The 14,285-nt window shown below is 39.3% G+C and overlaps 2 protein-coding genes across 3 annotated transcripts; both read right to left on the minus strand.

The window, feature by feature from the left end:
• Nucleotides 1-55: 55 nt before the first annotated feature.
• ampd3a (adenosine monophosphate deaminase 3a) lies at nt 56-9,226 on the minus strand. The gene is made up of 15 exons (XM_087793701.1): nt 9,214-9,226; nt 7,778-7,999; nt 7,536-7,713; nt 6,644-6,809; nt 6,365-6,584; nt 6,166-6,295; nt 4,838-5,032; nt 4,644-4,775; nt 3,631-3,794; nt 3,438-3,564; nt 3,201-3,364; nt 3,012-3,132; nt 1,557-1,730; nt 1,379-1,489; nt 56-1,308 (listed from the first exon to the last, which is right to left on the minus strand). The coding sequence occupies exons 1-15, from the start codon at nt 9,222-9,224 to the stop codon at nt 1,141-1,143; spliced, it is 2,283 nt and encodes a 760-aa protein (XP_087649827.1). The 5' UTR covers nt 9,225-9,226; the 3' UTR covers nt 56-1,140.
• Nucleotides 9,227-10,591: 1,365 nt separating this feature from the next.
• On the minus strand, nt 10,592-12,798 carry adma (adrenomedullin a). 2 transcript variants are annotated; one of them, XM_087793233.1, is made up of 4 exons: nt 12,597-12,798; nt 11,986-12,089; nt 11,779-11,904; nt 10,592-11,682 (listed from the first exon to the last, which is right to left on the minus strand). In XM_087793233.1, exons 2-4 carry the CDS (start codon nt 12,078-12,080, stop codon nt 11,379-11,381), a joined length of 525 nt encoding a protein of 174 aa, XP_087649359.1. In that variant the 5' UTR covers nt 12,081-12,089; nt 12,597-12,798; the 3' UTR covers nt 10,592-11,378. The 2 variants fall into 2 exon arrangements, with proteins under 2 accessions (XP_087649359.1, XP_087649358.1); XM_087793232.1 differs by having other exon boundaries at nt 10,592-11,685.
• Nucleotides 12,799-14,285: the final 1,487 nt, after the last annotated feature.

Below are 14,285 nucleotides of genomic sequence, written 5' to 3' on the forward strand. Positions count from 1 at the left end.
CATGAATAAGTTGCAAGTCTGGTAATATTAGTTTAGGTTTATAGTAAGTTAGGCTCATTTTCGTTTTAGCATTTTTAAGCAACCTTTTTATTAATGATGTGTGGTTAAAAATATATATATTGATATTTTTAATTATTATTATTCCTTTTTGGGTGATTTTTGTGACAACTTTCCAAACAAAATGTTTCCCAATATTGGAAAAATAAAGGTGAATCAGTTTTTTTCATTTTATTAAAAGCTTCTCTCACCCCCTGACATCAATGAATTATACGAACAAAAAGACATTTGAATTTCCTTTTTATTGTTTTATTTGTAGTCTTACATTTCTTGTCAAAGCGAAATAAGAAAATTGACATTTAACTCCAGACATGTGTTCTTTAAAAGAAATGAAATCTCTTGATTGTCCGGGTGAGTCTTTGAACATCTAATAATAATAATCCATGCGTTTGAGTCTTCTCGTCTGGACTATTGTAACAGTTAATACAAAACTCAACAAAAAAAAATTTGACCCGCTCTAGTAGGAGAACTCACATTTCTCCGATCCTTAAAACTCTTCACTGGCTGCCAGTTTCTTTCAGGATCAATTTTAAAATTCTGGTTCTTACTTTCAGATCTATTCATGGTCAGGCTCCTCCTTACAGTGATCTGATCCAGCCTTACACCCCAGCTCGGGCTCTGAGGTCTGTGGATCAGAATCTACTGATGGTTCCTGAACACGGTTCAGGACCAGAGGAGAGAAATCCTTCCAGACTGTTGCTCCTAAGCTTTGGAACGATCTTCCTCTCCCTCTGTGTTTGATGATCTACTGACTCCTTTAAGAAACATCTTAAGACATTCTTATTTGTGTTTTTTCTTCGTTTTCTGGGTCTCCTGTGTTTGTCTCTATGTTGTCTTGGCCTTTTAAAGTTTTTTAACTGTGTATTGCTTTTGATTGTTCAAGCGGTTTGTGACCCTGGTCTGAGAAATGATCACTTACTGACATCTATGTGCTTGATTATTGATTATTAATGTCTGGGGATGTAAAATGCTCTTTTTGTGTCTTTGTGTTTTTATAGGCAGAGTTGTGGTAGAATTATCTGTATGATCCACCGTGTATTCATTGATGTCAATACTATATGTCTGAGATTCTTGAGTCTGAGTTTAAGACGTAACATCTTGAGACTTCACGGCGTCCACGATGAAGCTCAACTCGTTGCACAGGGTCTCGTGTCGGTACGCCAGGCGGATCTGGGCCACGTTGGTCCGATGGATGTCGTTGCCGTCGGGTCCGTCCTTCAGATAATTCACTCCCAGGAAACTGCTCTTTTCCTGTAAAAATCTAGAGTATTAAGTCTCTTGTGGAACGTGGGACACGAGATATCGAGTGAACTCGTCGCACCTGGTGAGACATCCCGCTCTGAAGGACACTGTTCCGGGCGATCTCGCACACATCGCAGGTGCTGAGCTTCCAGAGCTGAGCCGCGATGGCGTACTCTTCCATCAGAGGCTCCTGCATGGATCGTTCAAAATGACTCGATGGCAACAAGTATGTACTTCTGACGGTAAACCGTGTGTACCTTGGTGTAGTGGAACTGCATGGGGTCATCCGTGGACAGAGACACAACCAGGCCCTTTTGCAAGAACTCCCTGAAGGGGTTCTTGGAGTATTCCAGGAACAGGCTGTTGTTGCTGAGCGGAGACATTGCGATGGGCACCTGGGCCAGGTAGTACAGGTACTGAAGGACCGGACTCTGTCGGGATAAGAGACGCAGAGTAAAGTTTGTTACGAACGTTTATCAAACTGGAATGAATGCTGGAACATGGAAGCAATAATTACTTAGGGAGAAAAACAGAAGGGGAAGGTGGTCAAAAATAGAAGGTGAGGATGAATAAAATAGGCGGAACGTGTGGATCACTAAGTAAGAAGCTCTGAAATGTGCGGAAAATCAGGAGCTAACATATGGTTAGAGTCAAATCACAGGTAGAATATACATTTCTGTCTGCCTGGATACCACACCTGAAGATGTGCACAAAAGGACAAAGACAAACGGATCCGGCGAGACCCCAAGGGGGGAAGCGGGAGACAGGAACCAACGCCCATAACGAGGGTGACCTCCGCCCGGGAACATTTGAATTATTAGATTACACGAGAAAACAGGCAAGCTCTCCCAGCGGGACACCGGGGAATCAGAAAACTTGAAAGAACAATTTGGCCGGAAGACCCCTGGTCGGGGAAATGGATGTAAATAACGCAAGCTTTCTGCAGCTCGACGCTGTTCTGTCCTGGACTGTCAATTTGTTGAGTCGCAGGAAGAAGGACGCCCGGTCGATCGTGAAGGAAGCTTGTATTTCTCTGGTTTGGAAGTGGTAAATAAACGACCCGAACATACTCTGGATTGTTCCTTTCTCCACAAAATCGAAGTATAACACCTGGGACAGGAGTGGCCTGTGTCTGAGCAGACGTCGTGTCTGACTTTGATAGAACGGGTCTAAAGACAGCAGTAGACGTAAGGACGAAAGCAGGGATTAAGAAAGAAGGAGAAGGGTAGAAATTCAAGAAAAGAGGGGAATGAAAATAATGGGTGTGAAAAGAGAGAAAAGACATAAGGAGCACAAAAATAAGGAGCAAAGTTGAAGAGAATTGTAGAGTTGAATAGAAAAGGAGGGATGGTTGAGAATCATCTGGCGAAGAAGGAACAAAAAAAAGGGAGAGAAATGTTTCAAAAGAATGAAGGGAAGTAATAAAAAAGAAAACAATGCATACATGTGAATTAACAAATTGAAAAAAAAACCTGAGGAAATAACAAAATGAAACGAAGGAATTGAAATGACAATGAAAGTAAAGGTAAAAAGGTCAAACAAATAAATGGTTGAGTTTGGTTGAGGTTGAGTTTGGTGAAAAGAGGAGAAAACCAAACTTTTGGGGGACACATAGCAAAGGAAGAAGGGATGAAAACTTGATAAAAAGGAAGAAGAGAAATCATGGAGAAGATGTGTTGCCATGTTGGAACCATTGGTGAGTCGATCTTCACCTTCTTCAGGTTGAGTCCGTGGGAGATGTTGTCAGCAGCCAGGAAGGTGGAGACCAAGTGAGTGATGGATCCGGCTTCTCCGGAGTGAGGTCGGAACTGGAAGGTGCTCATGCCGCGCTCCCTGCAGGAGACAGTGGACTCAGTGGACCGACGCTCGCCGTGGATTGGTTGATCAACGGGGTCTCTTACTTCCTGAGGTTGTTGAGCACCATGATGTTGGCGTACAGGTGGAAGATGTAGTAACTGTACGGAGGGTTGTCCTTGAAATTCCACTGCTCCGGCTTCGGGCTCCGGACAGAGAACATCTGGTTGCTGTGCTTGGACTCGTCGTCCACGGTGTCAAAGCCTGAGACCTGAAGGGAAAAACATCAGGTCATTCACGCTCCGGACAATGACCACATGAATCCTTGTTCATGATCCACGTACATATTTGAGGAACGTGTGCAGCTCCTTGTGATCTTGGGGTCTCACTGTCGCCTCAAAAAGGGGAAGAAATATGTTCTCCAGCATCTTGGAGAAATTCGGAACGATGTCCTTGGACTTGAACATGTCACTGGAGAACATGAGGTCGATGTTTAAGCATTAAAAAGTTCACCTCATACATCCAGGTGTCACTCACTAGAGTCTCGGCACTTGGATCATCCATCTCAAGTTGGGAGAATGTAAGTCGTTGTTAATGAACCATTTGGCCAGATTGACCCACTCGGCAGGATCACGTCCGTAGATGGACATGCGTGGCTCTGCATGCTGGTATTTACTTTCCTCAAGGTCTTTGGCCACTTCCTGTTGACGACGAGAAAGATGAATGGACGAGCACTGAGACAGTACGTACCTCTGCCAAGGAGCTAACTACATATGACTTGATACAACTGACTGAAATTATGAAAAAAATGTTGTAGTTTTAATTGATGTGTTGGGTTTTTTATCAAAAGAATTGTTTTTAAATTGGGTTGATGTGCGGAAAAAGGAAATTATTGGAATTGTAACATCAAACTCCATGTTTAAAAAAACCCCACCATAATCTTGAAAACATTTTAAAAATATAAAATATATATTTCATGTACTAATAAATAAACCCTTCAATATACCACTTATTGAATTAAAAAAATACATAATTCAATTTGAAAACAAATTGAACATTTCAATAAAAAAGTTTCAATGCTTTGAAATGTTAAATTCAACCGTTTAATTATTCCAATGATACTGATATACTTTTATATATCAAGAGCCTTAAAAGACTAAATGATCGGAGAAAACAAGAAATACATGTTCAAATAAATATATTAATAGAAAAATGCAGGTAGATTTCAGATGTTTTTTGTATATATTTTTTTCATTCTAATCGTTGTTTGAGCAGCAGCAGTTACAAGCCAGTTAAGTGAATAAATAATCCTTATAAACTTTCCTTAAAACCTGATGTAACTGCAGACAACCACCAAAAAATGATTCAACATTTTCTGAAGATTGTTTCAAAATAAAATCAGAACTTTAATATTTATTTCTCTGAATCAAGGGGAACGACCTCCACCACTCACTCATCTTGACCCAGAGACAACACAAGGGATACTGCAAACGTATTTGTTTTCAGGCCTTCGGTTCATTTTGAAAAAAATACAAACCACTTTGCTTTACCTTAATAAGGCGAGCGAAATACTCCCCGTCGAGGAGATTGTCACTTTTCAGGAAGATTTCTCGAAGTTCGTTGGCTCCGACCGGACTGTACTTGGAATTGAACTTGTCGAAGCGGTGAAAGGTTTGCCTTCCCTGGGAGTCACACACTTCAGTGAGAACAACATTTAAAAGGCCTCACGTCTGCCGTCACTCACCGCGTGGACGTCCAGTGAATCCACGGTGAGGTCGTAGGGATCCATCTTGAGATTGTCGAAGATCTGCCGAAGAGTAATTTTCTCTCCGTCCTTCTGCAGCACCACGCGGTCCATCTCTTTGTTGTAGGTCTTCTGGATGAAGTTCAGAAGATGCTTCTGATTCATGCAGGCTGCAGCATGGATGTGTGTGTCCACCTGAGTCGAGCAAGAGTTAAGGCAGATCCACAGGTGTTTAACAATCTATATCTATAAAGGGCACTTGGGTCAGTTTCTCATGCTGTTACTTGGGTCCTAATTGAGCTCTTTTTGGACACAAAGTGACCTCCATGAACTTCTCTGTGAAGTTTCATTCTTAGCTTAAATTAGCTCAAATATGTGTTTTGGACTTTGTTTTAACTCTTCCCGACTTCCGTTTCATTTTTACCAATCTTTCGCGTTCCGCCAAAAATGAAGCTAGCACCCTTTTATGTTTTTTGCAAGCCTGTTTGTAACCGGGATATTAGAATATTAACGAAAAGACAAGGCTTTTGTATTATTTTTATTTTAAAAGATCTTGCTATGTGTATCTTATAAAAAAATGTAAACGTCCAGTACTTCAGCTAGTACTCTTTACATATTGATCCTGCCCACTAATATAAACTACGCGTGTTATTAGGGAATATACCAATACAACGATATATATAACAATATGTATATAACAATGTGTTTTTTTAATTTTCTTTTTAAGATACTGTATCGATATTCAACAGCACTGTACCATATTTCACCCCAAAATCTTCAATCATCTTTTGCTTTTATCATAGTCCTTTATGGTTATACTTCAAAAAAGTGCATATTCAATTCAATAATTAACGCAAATATTCTCTGCTTTTGTTCATTTTTGTGCTGCAAATAAAGTGTATGAAACTAAATGATATGCTATTTTTCAATTTAAAAAAGTACAGCTAGTACTCTTTACATATTGATCCGATGCACTTCTATTAATAAGGGGTGTGAGAAATTATTGATGCAAGAAAATATACAACATTAATATATATATTATTTTGTTATGATACTATATCAATATTCAAAAGAACGATATCAATGTCTTTTCCAATTTTCTTTTTTTTTTTCCTTTCAATGATTTTTATTTTTTATTAAAGTTCTATTGTAGTTTATACTTCAATAAATGAATTTGATTAACATTGAAATATACACAGAATTTGTTAATTTGTTCATAAAATAAAGCTAAATGAAATTGCCCTTGCATTTTTGACCATAAGAAATGTTCGGATCTTATATCCTACTCTGGGAAACTCCGGGGACGGAGTAGGATGAAGCGTCCAAACCTTTCTGACGTTGTAGAAGTCTCTGTGAGGAACACCCTTCAGCTCCTTCAGCTCCTCCACCTCGTTGAGCATCTCATGCAGGTTGAATTTGGAGCTTAAGAAGTTCAGTCGTTTATGACAATAAGTCTTTCTGAAGTAGAAAGAGGGAAACATTTCAACCACTTATGAGGGAGCACATGTTGTTCTGGTGTTGTCTCACGTGGGTCCGTCTGCGATCATGGCCAGCAGGTGACGCAGGTCGATGGCAAACGTCTTCAGGTCTGGGTAAGGCAGGTCATGGGGTTGGTTCTCCTGAATATCCTTCTTGTTATCGAAGACGGTTACTATTCCGTCCCTCATGATCAGTTCATAGTTTAAATTCTCGGGGATCCCCTCCATGCTGTAGGGATCCTCGCCAGGACCGGGGAAAGGGTGTATATCTGGAGGCCACATCGCGGTTAGCTTGGTTAGCAATAGTACTGAAGTAAACAAAGCTCACCTGGTAAGATTTCATCATCCGTCGTCCATTGGCGGCTTTCAGCCCTGCGCAGGTACTTGGATGTGGTGACGTTGAACTTGTGGTAAGCTAGCCTGGAGTATTTTTCCCGAAGTAGCAGAGCTCTGAAGAGACTGTTGGCGGCTTGTTCGTAGTCGTTCACTGTGATCTAAGCAAGACATGGGAACGACATGTCATTATGATGGACAATATCGACTTTTAACTTCCTTTTTTAATTCTACCAGGGAACCAAAAATCAACCTAACCTCTTCTATATGTTTATTAAAAAAAGAACCCTAACCCTAACCCTAACCCTAACTCTAAACCTAACCCTAACCCTAACTCTAACTCTAACTCTAACTCTAACCCTAACCCTAACCCTAACCCTAACCCTAACCCTAACCAAAACTATAACCCTAACTCTAACCCTAACCCTAACCCTAACCCTAACCCTAACCCTAACCCAGCAGCAGGTTGATTTGACCCACTTATATCATATAAATCAGAAGACAACTCACTCGCCTAAACTGTAGATACTTTAGGTACTTGTTCAATGATGGACATATTAAGGGTAATAACTACCTCTTGGTTTAGGAAGTTGTTTGGTTTCCAAACAAATGAAAGCAGTTACAACTTCATCAAGAGTCATGTGGTCTGTAAATTCTGCAACACCCGAGTCAAGTACTGGACAATACTACAAATATATCCTTGTTCCTAAAGTATCACAATTTATCATATCATTGCCTCTATATTGTGATACATATTGTAATTGTGAGTCACTTTTATAATCTGAAACGATTACTATCCTCTTGTGTTTAGGTTGTGAGTAACAGGGTAATTATCCTCCTTTAAAGATCCATTCATTCATAAACATATCTTCCAAATATTTACTTACTCCAGCACAATAGTCGCCGCTTATCGTCACTCTCTGATAATCTGGGACTCCATCAAATAAGAAAGGGGAAGTGCTGGGGCCCGAGGACTGAGGGTCCAACTCCGGCTGCGCCGTGTCCGTCTTGTCTTGGCTCTGCTGCGACAGCGACTGAGTGCGAATCTTCTTGTGGTTCTTCCTCCTGCACAGATGATGGTGAGAATCGAGCTGGCAAAGCCTGAGAAAACCCGGCGACATGGTCTTACCGTTGGCATCCTTGCTCCGACTGCTCCTCGGCCAGCTCCTTCAGCATCTCCTCCTCCTTGGCCTGCTGGATGCCGATGGGGCAGTCCTCGGACACGGCGTAGATGGACGACGCTTCCCGGTCATCCTCCTCCTTCAGGGCCGATTCATAGGCTTTCTCCGCCAGGAGCTCCGTCTCCTCCTCCACCGCACTCAAGTTATGTTTGGGGAATTTTTGTGGCGTTCTGAAAGAAAGCACATGTCAAGTATGTGTTGAAATAAATATAGAAGTCTCTATTGATAACACATTGGGATCGTTTTAGCTTTAGGTATCTTTGTTTCAAAATACACTTTTGAATAAACACGACAGACTCCACCAGGAATGAACAGGCATCTGGAAAACAGCATGTTATACCGTTATTGTAACTTAAAGTAAGCATTGAAGGCAACTATTAACTAGTAATTATTGAGTCCTCTTGTGCGCCACAGAAAATTTAATTTGAAAGTTGTTGAGTGATAATCCTATTAAGGGTAATAGCTCCATTTTATTCGACGGTAACGGCTGTCAACGTTACTATGATTCAAATGGGATTTAAATGCCATATGAAGCTGGATAAAAATGATTATACAAACTGTAAACCTTCTGTTCTTTTGAATTTTGAAATGCAAATCTGCACAAGTAGCAGGTTATTAAAAACCAAACAAGAGTATTTTTACATTCGAATACGGCCATGAAAATGGATTTGGTTTTGTTTTACTGTTACAGATTGTTATGCTATCCCAGAAAAACACAAAGAGTCCTATGTATTTGAAGTCCAGGAAGCAAAACTGTTAGGAGACATTTTACATCTGCAACATTTCAAGGAGAACCTGGAAGAAATATTTGAGCTTCTTTCCAGTCAGCAGTTGCAGATTTTGTGTTATTGTTTCTTTAATTCTGAGGACCAGGCCAACCAACCTGCCGTTGTTCACTGTTGAAAATAAAAATACTGCCTGTTCCTTTATAATAATGCATTTTTGCATTTTGGATTTTTTTGTGAGCGAAAAAATCCATTATAAACAAACAAAAACCATCCAATCTTATGTTTTCTTGTTTAACAATTGAATAAAAAGAAGGCTTTTTTATTGAATTACTACAAATATTCAGGGAAAAAACTAGTTCTATATATATCTAGTTCTTGGGTTTTATGACTTTGATTTTGGAAATTCAACATAGAATGAAGGGAAGGTTCACAGACTGTTTCAACTGAATTTGCAAAGATATTTTATTTTTGCACGTGTCTTTTATTTACTTTCTTTTTCCCCCATTAACGTGAGTATTAAGTTTGCGTGAGCTGTGTCACCTTTTGACATTTGTTTTAAGTAGACCAGGATTTAAAGGTTTAGCACGAGGAAAATGGCTCTATAGCACCATCTGCAGGGCAGAGTTAAATGTATTCACATGTATTGTGTCTCGTACCTGCTTGCCATGACGTGTTTCTTTCTAAATAAAATTGAATTGTGAAAATGTAGTTTGTGGACCACTGTGTGTGATTGTATTTATGCTATTTAAGATATTGGGCTCAAGGCCATCCTTTGATCAGAACAAAGGAGAGTGTGGTACACAAACAAACAAAGACACGAAACAGCAATAGGAAAATCAAAGGGTAATATTGGTCAAATCAGAATCAAAATCCGAAAACTTTTACTGCGAGTGTTGTACAACACAGGATTTCTTTGTGGTAATTAAATAACATAAATATTGAAACATTAAATACATAATAAATCAAATGTTATATAAAAAAAAAATCAAATAAAACAAACTACATTCAATTTAACAAAACAATATTCATGATCCAGACAGCAAACACGTAGAACATTCTTAAAAATGTATTACGTTTTCTATGAACTCTACAAAACACAATCTGAACCAGATTATTTATTATTTTCGGATCTCATTGTTTATATATATATTTCAGAATCTTCTATATGAATACAAACTCTTTATTAATACATGAGGGAGTCATTTTTATCAGAATTAAAAAAAAGAAAAAGTGAATCACAAAAACGAATGTATAGTACGTAAATTATATATATATTTACAGTTTTATATTTGTAATTAATTATCATCATCCACTAGATGGCGAAATAATTTAAAATGACCGGGTTTGAGAAGCTCAACACGACAAAGTTTTTTAGGTATTAAAAAGTCGATCATTCCTGACAGTCTTGAACCCTGAATGAACATTAACCAGTGATATCCAGGCTCGAACAACATCATCCGCTAGAGGGCAACAGAGGACTTGCAAGTAACTGCTTTGCAATCGTTGACCTTTTCCAAAATAGGTCATTGCCAATTGTTATTTTTAGATGAGTGAAAGGTTGATTGTCATCTTGTTCAAATGTCATACTAGATTCAACTCTTACATTTAGCAACAAGACAAAATGTTGAGATGCGTCATTGTTTTGAGTCATATGTTCTCATTAAAGCCCTTTTTTTTAATCATTTTTCCTGTGGTTTCTAAGATGCTGGCCCTGGAATGTCATCCCAGTGGCCCCCCTGCATCGTCCTCCATGTGTCCGGACCATCCACCATTAAATACAGATGGAGTCGATCGCTTTAGGGCTCCTCTGTGGTGAGGACAGAGCCAGCAAATATGCTCTGAACCGAGCAGGAATTCGCCTGGCACCCCGTCTCCAGCCCGGTTCGGGGGGTGAAGGATAATAACCAGGAGAATCATCACTTAACAGAACCCAGGTGCCTCGTGTCCTGCTGACCTGAGGTGAGTTTTTCCTTTTAAACAGAAAAGTCCAGACGAGGATATGTTTTGTATGCAAAAGGTTTATTAAATGGCACAAATAAAATAGTGTACAAATATATAATAACCACAAATCCTATCAGCACAGTTTGTAAAAGAATAATGACAAATAAGTACAATGCTCATATATTCATATATATATATATAAATCTTCCTGTACAAAAATAATTCAATCTGTAAGTACTTTAATGTAACCTCATAACATATTTAAATAAGAAAAAAAGCTCATATATACAAATAATTGTGGTAAAAAAATAATATAGATTGCACATGTTTTTTTTCTTTTTACAAACATTTCAAGTATATTTCAATCCGTTGTCCGGACTGTTACAAAAAGGCTTTTTCTTTTTCCTGTATACAGTGTCCAAAACTTGAGCGTATATGACTTGTTTCCTATCTCCTCTGCAGATATATTTTCCTGACGATGAATTTGACCTTTAGTCCAGATGAAAAAGTGCATACACAGACGGATGAAAGTGGAATATTCCTCTTAGCATATCTTTTATTTGATTAGTTTGTCGACTGTCCCCGGACCAGCAATAGACATTCCGAGGTTGTTCCTCACACCCATGAGTCCACTTCTATTGTCTTCTTTTTTTTTTCCTTCTTCCAAGATCAGCACCTGTAGCCACTCCTTAATGTCTCAGTGCCAGCAGCCAGTCTTTTCTTCTCTCTTCTCGGCCTTTCCAGTCCTCACGCCTGCAACATGTTGCTGGAGGATACTTGGCAGACGGTTTTTGGAGAGACCCAGCGCAGTGGAAAACTCTGATTTAGTCTTCTGCTTCTTTTTTTTTTATGTTCGCTCTTAGTGTTTTTAATCCTCCGCTCATGTCTGCCTGAGGAGTGCTTCCAGCTTGTGGACTTGCGAGTCAGTTTTCCTCCACACAGGTGCGAGTCTTCCTCGCTCCAGCCTCAGGGCGACCCTCTGCGGAGGGAGGGATCGTCGGCGTCTCCGGCCGTACCCCTGGGGGCTGATCTTGCTCACGGGGGCGCTTTTCAACTTGTTGTTGTTGTTGAGCTGGTGCAGGCGATGGGCCAGGTCGTGGACGGTGCAGGTGCCGAGGGCGCAGCCCTGCCATCTCGACTGGTTCACCGTGTTCTTGGACCTCTTGGTTCTCATGTTGGGTTTACTGCTGGAGGATAAAAATGTTTTTTTTCAAAGGTTATTATCTCGTCAAGTGGTGGAGTTTGAAAAAAAAGAAAAGATTTTAGTTGTGGTTATTCACCTGGATTGTGGCAGCATGGTGTTCCTGGTGTCTTCTTGTCTCACGAAGCTCTCAAGGTTCGCAGACGTCTCGGCAGAAACGGCGTCTACATTCCGTCTGAACCTGCTCCCGGGCCACATGCTCAACCTTGAAAAGAGCAGGAACGGATCCGTGAGCACACAGGTGACAGTTGTTTATAAGAAGTCAGTTATTAAAAGAGTGACTCACCTTTTTCGCAGCTTTGAGTTGACTTCAAGTTCGGCACAGTGTGCGACCAGTGCCAGCAGACAGCAATACAGCACCGAGTGGACGATCACTTTCATTTCTGCGATCTGTGGAGAGACAAGACAAGTTATTGATTCATCCCAAAAAAAATCAATATGTGACTTTCAATGACTCCTGGCTTTCACTCCTATGGATCTTCAACTACCGTATCTCGCCATAAAAAAATCCGCTTTGTGTCTAAAAAAATCTCTTTTTTTTCAATCATTCATTTATTGAAGAAGTTAAGCTGAGGTCACTTTTTTTCGCGAGGCCAAGTAAACCGACAACCACGCTTTGGGCTCCCAGCCAATAGTGTGAAGGACGCTATCTGGCACTGAGGGGTCCATAATAGGCAAAGTCAACAGAACTGGAACCTAGTTGCCTGTTAAAATAGAATAAAATCCAACAAGTAAAGTCATGAGGAGAGTCCTGCACAATGTGTACTGTTCTCTCGCGCCTACACACGGCTTATATAACCGGACAGATAACCTGTTCTACACTTGTGCCTTGACCTCAAAAAACCACGAGTAAAGTCATCAGCCAGGATTTGGGAAAAAAAAAGTCAGCGTACATACCTGGAGTTATCTGTTGAGTCACTGAGAATCTTCTCGTACAAAATGCGTATTCCACAAGTTCTTCTTGGACTCTGTGAGCTTCTGTGAGGCAGCTGTGTCACTCTTCTAATAGCTTTTACACTCCAGACAGGCCGCCTTTATACAGGAGGTGGGAGGGACTCATTGACAGACTCACGGATTCTCTCATCCTCTTCCCCTCCCCATCCACCGCTTTTTTTCTACGTGCCGTGGCTCATACGTTATGAATGTGCAGCATCATGCAAAGTGCCGTAGAAACCGGTTCCTGTATTTCAACCTACTTTTTTTTTATTTAATTAATATTCTATACGATAAAATTAAACAAGATTTTACTAAGTTTTGCTCAGGCAAATTTAAGTAAGTAAGTAAGTAATATTTATTTATATAGCGATTTTCCAGACCAGGGTCACAAAGCGCTTAAACAATCAAAACAATACTCAATAAAGTATATACTTTAAAGATCAAGATAATACTGAGAACAACACAGGAGTTCCAGAAAATCAAGGAAAAGCCTGAACAAATAGAAACGTCTTAAGATGTTTCTTAAAGGAGTCAGTAGATCCATCAAGCGCAAAGAGAGAGAAGATCGTTCCAAAGCTTAGGAGCAACAGCCTGAAAAGATTTCTCTCCTCTGGTCCTGAGTCGTGTGCGTGGAACCATAAGTAGATTCTGATCCACAGACCTCAGAGCCTGAGCTGGGGTGTAAGGCTGGATCAGATCAGTGATGTAAGGAGGAGCCTGACCATGAATAGATCTGAAAGTAAGAACCAGAATTTTAAAGTTGATCCTGAAAGAAACTGGAAGCCAGTGAAGAGTTTTAAATGTCCCGATCAGCTTATTTCTATTTAGATATTATTTTTCAAATTATATAAAAAGTTGTTAATATCTGTCAAATAAATTAAAGCAGCAATTGTTCTTTAAAAGTAAAGGTTTATAAATCGGAGTTATTGTGAAGGTCCTACATTTCTAAATGCTTTTCTGGTATTAATACTTTGATTATCACAAATTGATCCCACAAGGAGTCTTGTATTAAAACCTACATTTTTATTGAATAAATCCTTAACAAGATCGATTAAAATAAGTTGTAATTATTACCTCGAGGGGAAATTCCAGTTTGAAAGCCGAACGAAAGAGGAACTAAATACAATATTATAGAAATAGCAAAAAACACCCTTTCTACATGTATTTTTAAATACAAAAGAAAGTGAATTTACTAGTTACGACATTAAATTTAAAATTCCCTTTTGCTGATTCATACATTTTTGTTCTTTCCACATTTAGGAAAATTAAGTTGTCAGAAAGTTCAATGTTAAAAAAGGAAAAAAATAATCGATTTAACTTACATAAACATAAATGAATAAATAAAGTACTCATGTTAAAATAACAATAATACAATCATTAATATAAAATAATAGAATTATTGTAATATTATCAAAAGAAAACATCCTGTCACTTATACTAATGTAGCTCTAATAGATACTAATACTGATTATACCAATAGATCATTTTAACCGTTGTGTTATCTCAAGGTCACCTTGATCCAGAGACAACACAAGGGATACCACAATCACATTTGTTTTTTTGGGGCCTTCGGATCACTTTGACCCTTTTTCAGCAATTACTTAAATTCCATTCAAGAGAAAAAAAGAGGTTAAATATGTTCTGCCTCTG

This window comes from Callionymus lyra, chromosome 6 (assembly GCF_982586985.1).
Source record: "Callionymus lyra chromosome 6, fCalLyr1.hap1.1, whole genome shotgun sequence".
NCBI classification, from domain to species: domain Eukaryota; kingdom Metazoa; phylum Chordata; class Actinopteri; order Syngnathiformes; family Callionymidae; genus Callionymus; species Callionymus lyra.